General features: G+C 55.7%; 1 protein-coding gene across 1 annotated transcript; it reads left to right on the forward strand.

Annotated features, from left to right (window-relative positions):
* Window positions 1-588: 588 nt before the first annotated feature.
* On the forward strand, window positions 589-5,850 carry DSEL (dermatan sulfate epimerase like). The gene has a single exon (XM_078868574.1). The coding sequence runs from the start codon at window positions 1,040-1,042 to the stop codon at window positions 4,805-4,807; it is 3,768 nt and encodes a 1,255-aa protein (XP_078724700.1). The 5' UTR covers window positions 589-1,039; the 3' UTR covers window positions 4,808-5,850.
* The last annotated feature ends 2,233 nt before the right edge of the window (window positions 5,851-8,083 follow it).

Below are 8,083 nucleotides of genomic sequence, written 5' to 3' on the forward strand. Positions count from 1 at the left end.
TCAAATCTAGAAAGAATTCATCCAGTGCAGCGCTCACCCACCCAGCCTGCCACCACCACCACCCCCGCCACTTGTTCGGAGCAGAAATTTGATCTTGTGGACCACGTGCAGTTCCTCCCACCCCATCCGCCTCCCCACTTCCACCTTCTCCGTCTCCTCCCAAAGACAAATATCCACCGCGTAGCCTGTAACAGACTTTTTTGGGGGGGGGGTGGTGGGGGGGAGTGCTGTTAGCGAGCACCTATGAAGGCCGGCACGGCACACAAGGGAGTTGGTGGCCCACCCGCCTTTGTCTCCCTAGTACGCAATCGATGCCCAGTCGTCAAAGGTGTTGGCCGTGAGCGGGAATCGAACCCAGGTCGCCGGGTTCATAGTTAGCACAGCGTGCTAACCGCGACACTACCACTCCCCAAATCTCCTCCCGCGCATGCACGCACACGCGCACGCGTCCTTACCCTGCAGTGCCAAGCATACACCCACCCCTCCCCTCCCCAAACCCAGCCGCCTCCAGCCCTTTGCCTGTCTCCACCCCCGTCTTAAGCCCAGCCTGGCCATCTCCGGTCTGTTTTATGTGTGTGTGCGTTGCCGCTCGGTGCGAGACGCAGCCTTTAAACATCGGACGCGTTGGAGTGGTCGCGCGATTTCGCCGGCTCCGGCTGCTGCTGCTGCTGCGCGAACGAGCGCCGCTGCGTAGAGGCGTTGCTGCACAGTTGAGAAGTGTTTCGACCAGCGGAGCCCTCTCTGATCGCTAGCAGATGTGGCACACGTAGGAAACGAGGGCTGTAGTTTTAAAAAGCGTGCCGTTTGAAAGGGGCGGACGAGAAGGAGCAAAGTGTGGGGGGGGGGAGAGAAAGAGACTGGGAGACAGAGCGAGAGAGACAGAGGAGGGGAGGAGAGTGTGTGTGTGAGAGAGAGAGAACTTTAAAAAAAAGTTGCAGTTTCTTTGGGTAGGATTAAACATTTTTTTTTTGCTCCCAGACTGGGATTGTGACTTAGTGGAAAGGCACATGCTCGGCAGAACCGGCTACACGGACTCGAGATGGCCGTGTGCCTGGGCTCCCTGACGGGGCAGCTCGGCTTGGCGTTGATCTTGTGCTGCTGCTGCTTCATCTCGACAGCCGAGGGGCGGCTCCCACACCCGCTGCTCTACTTCGACCCGGGCGACGCGCGCGTGCTGCAGCAGCAGGCGCACACGACGCACGCGCACCTCGCCAAGGTGATCCGCAACTCGGTCAAGAGCATGATGTCCAAGGCCACCTTCTACCTGCCGCCCGTCGAGCACGAGGCGTTTGCGGCGCGCTGGAACGAGATCTACGGCAACAACCTGGGCGCCCTCGCCATCTACTGCGTCCTCTTCCCGGGCGACGAGACGGCGCTCAAGTTCACGCTGGAGTACATGGACCGCATGTGCAGCTACCCGCGCTGGCAGGTGCGCGACGCGCCGCAGGACGAGGTGCCCGTCGCGCACTCGCTCGTCGGCTTCGCCACCGCCTTCGACTTCCTGTACCCGCACATGGACCCACGGCGGAGGGCCGCGCACCTCGCCAAGATCCGCGCCGTCACCGAGGAGATGTACGAGCTGTCCAAGTTCCGCGCGTGGGGCAAGCACTACCTGCACAACCACGAGGTGACCAACGTGATGGCGATGCTCACGGGCGCCCTGGTCGTGGAGGCGCACGACCGGGCGGCGGCGGCGCCCTGGCGGCAAGCGGCCACGGAGCTCATGGAGAGGACCTTGTTCCTGCTGGACCACGTGGTGGACGGCTCTCTGGACGAAGGGGTCGCCTACGGCAGCTACACGTCTCGCTCGGTGACGCAGTACATCTTCCTGGCGCTGAGGCACTTTGGCATTAACCACACCAACAGCACGTGGCTGCGCGAGCACTTCTGGTTCTACTACGCCACGTCGCTGCCCGGCTACCAGCGGACGGTGGGCATCGCCGACTCCAACTACAACTGGTTCTACGGGCCGGAGAGCCAGCTGGTGTTCCTCGACAGGTACGTGCTGCGTAACGGGAGCGGCAACTGGCTCGCGCAGCAGATCCGGCGGAGCAGGCCCCGGGACGGCCCCATGGAGCACTCGACGTCGCAGCGCTGGTGCACGCTTCACACCGAGTACCTGTGGTACGACGCGCAGCTGGTGCCCAGACCGCCCGCCGACCACGCCGCGCCCAGGATGCACGTCTTCTCCAACTGGGGAGTGGTGACGTACGGCGGCGGGCTGCCCAGAGCGCCCGGCAACACGTTTGTGTCGTTCAAGTCGGGAAAGCTGGGCGGGCGCGCAGTGTTCGACATCGTGCACAGCGGCGCCTACCCGTGGATCAACGGCTGGAAGAACTTCAACCCGGGGCACGAGCACCCCGACCAGAACTCGTTCACCTTCGCGCCCAACGGCCAGGCGTTCGTGGCCGAGGCGCTGTACGGCCCCAAGCACACGTATCTCAACAACGCGCTGGTGTTCGGGCCGTCGCCCACCAGCCAGTGCAACCAGCCGTGGGAGGGCCAGCTGGGCGAGTGCTTCCAGTGGCTCAAGTGGACGGGCGAGGGTGTGGGCGACACGGCGGGAGAGGTGGTCACTGCGTCGCAGCACGGCGAGCTGATGTTCACCAGCGGCGAGGCCGCGTCGGCCTACTCGGCCTCCATGGGTCTCAAGAGCGTCTACAGGAGCCTGCTGCTGCTCAACTCGCAGACGCTGCTGGTGGTCGACCACATCGAGCGCTCGGAGGCCTCGCCCGTGAGCCAGGCGAGCGCCTTCTTTCACAACATGGAGCTGGACTTCAAGTACGTGCTGCAGAGGGTCAGGGACAGGTACAACGGCGCCGTGATGGACGTGTGGGACGCAAAGTACGAGATGTTTTGGTTCGACAGCCAGGGGAATAGTCCCCGCGCCGCCCTGCAGGACATGGAGCAGGCGGCGGAGTTCAAGAAACGCTGGACGCAGTTCGTCAACGTGACGTTCGCGCTGAGAGAACCGCCGACGGCGACGCGCCTGGCGTACGTGTTCCACGGGCCGTTCGTCACGCTCGGCGACTGCCGCTTCGTGGACGAGCACAGGAACGGCGTGCGCCTGCACCTGGAGGTCAACGGCACGTCGCAGCTCGTGTCGATCGCGACGCGGTACCAGGACCCGGCCGCACGCCTCGCCTACCTGGGCTTCGCGGGGTACGCCAAGCTGGAGAACGAGCGGCAGATAACGCGCTTCGGCCTAAGCCAGGTGGTGCTGCGTGAGCAGGGGGGCGAGAGCGACCTGGCGTACCTGATGGGCGTCACGGTGAGCTTCGCCGTCGGCATCACGCTCGGCACGGCGCTGGTGCTCGTGGCCGTGCGCTGGAAGTTCTACATCTCCTTTAACCGGCTCGTGCGGCTGGCGATGCTCGGCGTGGTCCTGCTGTGGGTCGTCGAGCTGCTGGTGGTGTGGCGGGCCTGCGTGCACCCCTTATGCGGCCTCGGCTGGGAGCGCCGTCGCCCGCCGATCGCGACGGGGAACTACGGCGAGGGCCAGCAGCCCCTGCCGGAGCCCGACCTCCACTCGGTCCTGCCCACCGTCGTGGTCGCATCGTTGCCGGCGTCCGGCGCCGAGATCCTCAAAGAGCTGTTCGCCGGCACCACGGACTTTGCGTATATCGCGGCGCCCACGCGCCTGGTGAGGCTGCCCGACACGGAGTTCGAGGTGGACCCGTTTGTGGACGCGTGCGAGTGGACGTACGCGGACATGCGCTCGGGACGCTTCCCCACGCTGCAGGGCTGGTTCCAGTCCCTGCTCAGGAACCCGCGGCTTCACCTGCAGAATATGCCCCTGCATGGGCTGCTGCCAAAGAGGCGGGTGTTATCACATGAGAGTGGCGTGTCGTTAGGCGGTACGGCTCTGCCGGGAGATAAACCACTTCCGCTCAACAAAACTAACGGGCAAGGGGCACCAGGTGGGAGTATTGATTTGATTGAGATGCTCGCGCGAGATGCGCTTCCCACTGAATCCCTGAGATCGAGAAAGTTGCTGCATAAAAAACAGCCCAGCAAAACTCTGCGGCGGGCAAAAGCCAAGCAGGAGCCAGAGCCCCTCCTCCAAAAGAGGGTCCTCTCGGATGAAGAGAGCGAAGCGGAATACATCCGGGGCCTACGAGCTCACCTGCTGGCATACCCCAACACGCGCATCGCCCTGCACCTGACGAGCGGCAGTTGGAACCTGAAGCTGCCCTTCCTGCGGGGCCTCGTGGGCTCGTCCCTGCGAGCGCTGTACGTGGTGCGCGATCCGCGCGCCTGGGTCCACTCCATGCTGTACGGCAGCAAGCCGAGCCACTACGCCGAGCTGGACGTTGCCGCTCGGCTCGAGCGCCTCTTCCAGGCCGCCGGCGCCGGGCGCGCGCCGAGGCGCGAGCGCTGCGGCCTGGGGTCTGGCTACGCGTTCGAATTCGAGCCGCTGCGCCGGCTGGTGTCGGACGCGGATGCCACGCCGGTGGCGCTGCTCGCGCACGTCTGGCTCGCCAGCACGGCGGCGGCGCTGCGCGTCAACCGCCAGCTACCGGAGACGAACTGCGCGGTGGTGCGATTCGAGGAGCTGGTGCAGCAGCCGCAGGCGGCCTCGGAGAGGATTTACGCGTTCCTGGGACTGCCCGCGCCGCCCGCCGCGATCAACCGCATCCTGATGGCCACCCGCAGCCAGGTGTTTCGCCTGCCTAACGAGGGCCTCCTCTCGGCCAGCGCGGTGAGCGCGTGGAAGGCGAAGATGCCGCGCAGAGACATCCGTGAGATTGAGGACATCTGCGCGTCGATGATGACGCAGCTGGGATACTCGAAATTCATGGAGTGAAAAAGTCGTGGGGGGTTGAATTTTTTGTTTTTTTTGTTGGCCCCTGCGTGAGTGACTCGTAATTTAGTGGAAGATTTGTTGTTTTCTTCTAAATTGAGGTGTTGTCAACGAAATCGATATTTACAACAAAGAATTTGTTTTGGATTGTTTTGGCCAAGGGACAATTGAGTTACCGATGTGGTGGATTTGAAATTGAGGGGTCAAATGAGGCCCGTTCGTTTTTAAGTTGTTATATGCAATATTTTGATTGTAAAGTATTTGTTTCACAGCGTTGTATAAATATTCTATTTATATTGACCGAGAAAAGCACTAAAGCACAAAAAAATATCTGCAACTGAACAAATAGCACGTTCATATTTTTAGGAAGGAAATATTATATTCAATACAACAGCTTGTTGTAAAATACTGAACCGCATTTGATGATTTCCTTATGGATTTGATCGTTAAGTGTGATGATCAGTTGTAACTGGAGTGTAACTGCTCTCTGAGCCTCCTGGTAGGGACACCAATGTTTTATAGTGAATCCTTGTTGGCGTTACAGTCTGTGGAAAATTGTATTTAAGAAAAAGTATGAATCACCTAACTGCAGACATCACATTTTTTTAAGTGGCTCAGTATTCTACATTTTCAGTCTTCAGTGGATGACTGGCTTTTAAAATCCTTAATTGCATGTTTTTTTAAATATATAAAGAGTTAACAGAGGGAGCATTACAAGCAGATACATTGACAAGTGACAATCTGTATATATTGGAGTGGGGGTTACCTTACTCGTTTAAATGACTATACGAAGACATTACGGATGATAACTCTCACGGAGTTATTCATGAATTAAATGCCCGATTACATTAATCCTCAACAAATTACAATCATAGGGCGAGGCCAATATTTGAAAAAATTGACATGTTAAACCAACTGTGAATGGCAATGAAGAGTTGGGCTACGCATTAGCAAGGGAACGTGGGATCGGTGCAGGCATCACTCCGTTTCCACACGAAAGCACTTTTAATCAAAGAGATTTAGCTCGGAGAGCTTCGAAGAGGTGGGTGGGAGTGGGTGGGGGGGGGGCACTGTCACAAAAACCCATGGATCTTAAAGGCTCAGAGCAAATTCGCAATCATGCCTATCAGCTACCAACGCAGTTCCCATGTCACTTTCGCCAGCACATCATGGCCGAAGCAGGTATACAACATGTAATGATAGAAGTGACGTTTTTTTTTGGGTTATATAATAATTCATAATTCATCATTATATACAGATAGAATATTCACAGTAACTGTGATTAAAAAGAGGCCCCGACAAGGGATCATGGAATTTCAAGACCGATAACGATTCATGCCACCGGCGACAAAATCATTCTCTTAGGTTGTTTCGGTAAAGTCACGTAGGTAAAAAAGAAAATTATAGTAAAAAAAATAGCAAATGAAAATAACTAAATTCATTTATTATTATTTTAATATTTTTTTTTTTACCTACGTGACTTTACCTAAAAAATCCTTGCAGTCACGAAAGCTTCAAATCGACAAAATCATTGTCAAATCGATTTGGGCAGCTGTGAGTGGAACCACGTGAACGATATGGAAGAGGGGAAAAAACTCGCGTTACGCTGTGCTGATGATCCCAAACAAGGTAGAAGCCAGTACAACACAACGGTCTGAATATCGGTTTTTGGTTAGGCCAGATTAACTCAAGAGACCACAGACCGATACTTTGTGTGATTGACGTCCGAAGCCTACAGAAACCCTAAATATTTGTCCTTCAAAACAAGAAAAATCACATCTAATCTCACTGACGCCTTGAGACTCTTTGTCACAGCTTTCTACACAGACAACCACACATGTTGAAACGCACAAATAAATAATGTATATTTGTGCGACGCTAACATTTGTAAGCTGGCTGGAGAGGGTTCCATCAGTGTTGTGCTGCTGGGTTCTGCGCGTGATATAAGCAACCCGCTGATGAGCACGGCTCTTCTCAGCAGCGAATGACCTCACCTGCCTTGCACAGCTTCACATTGCCGCCTTCTCCATCCCGTTTCACAAAATATTCAAGGGTATGGGGAGGGATGGGGGGAGGCTGTAACGGGGCGTCAGACAGCTGCCCTCCCCCCCTGTTGCTCGATCACCCGTGGCGTAGCCTGCCGCTGTTAAGAGCCTTGCGCAACCGACGAGATGCGGAGGTTGCTACAAAGTTGCGAGATTGAGAGAGGCGCTGACGAAGCGACCTTGGTGTTGGTTTCGTGGAAGACAAATTTTTTCACGGACCGGGGGGGGGGGTATTCATATTCTTAGGTTTTTTCGGTGAAGTCACGTAGGTAAAAAAATTTAATTAATAAAAGTAAAATAAAAATAATATTCAGGGCCTACCTTGGCTCCTCCCACCCTCAACCAGTATATATACAAATACTGTGTTCTTGGAATTTCTCTCACTTGATACAGCTATCGTGCTGTGACGGTTCCACCTGAAGACGGAAGCTTGTGTTGCCTCCGAAACGTCGTGATTTTTATTTTATTTTTATTTTACTTTTATTAATTTAAATTTTTTACCTACGTGACTTTACCGAAAAAAACCTAAGAATATGAATCCTTGCAGTCACGAAAGCTTCAAATCTGGAATAATAACATATCGGGCGTGAGCCACGCGCCGACTCACCGCTCTCACCTCCTGCTGTGCGGCCCGGTTCCTAACAGTCCCGGTCCGTGACCCCGGGGGTCGTTGACCTTTGGAGTTAGCTACGGAGGTCGTCGGGCAATCTCGCACCCTCTGCTGCCCCGGGTCGCGACCGCACGCTGCCCTCCCCGTGGTGGCCGTGGTTTCTGTCGGTTTTTTTTGGGAGTGGAAATGAGCCACAGCTGCGCGCAGCCTTCGTCCGTTTATGAAATTGTCTGAAGTAGTTTCGAGTTCTTAGACGGGGGAAGGGGGGGGGGACAACACAAATCTTGCACTCTTCATTAGAGCAGTTGGTGATGTGGAAACGGAGAGAAGAAGGATTTTGCATATCGAAGTAAAACCGCGTATCATTTGCTGTTTAGGTGTATATTTCCTTTTTTTTCTCTCTCTCTTCGTTTGACACGAATGTTTGATTGGCAATAAATGGCTGTTTTGTGCAATGTTTTTGGTACACGAGATGCTCGCTGGACTCGCAATCTGTGTATTTCTCTCTTGACGTCATCTCTCCCACATGGCACTGTTGTTGCCAGCTCTGTTTATGATTCGCGCATCTGCGCGTTTACGTAAAAAAAAAATCTCTCCAAACCCTCAGGGAGGCGGAGGGTGGGG

This window comes from Lampetra fluviatilis, chromosome 26, assembly GCF_964198595.1.
Source record: "Lampetra fluviatilis chromosome 26, kcLamFluv1.1, whole genome shotgun sequence".
Taxonomy (NCBI): Eukaryota; Metazoa; Chordata; class Hyperoartia; order Petromyzontiformes; family Petromyzontidae; genus Lampetra; species Lampetra fluviatilis.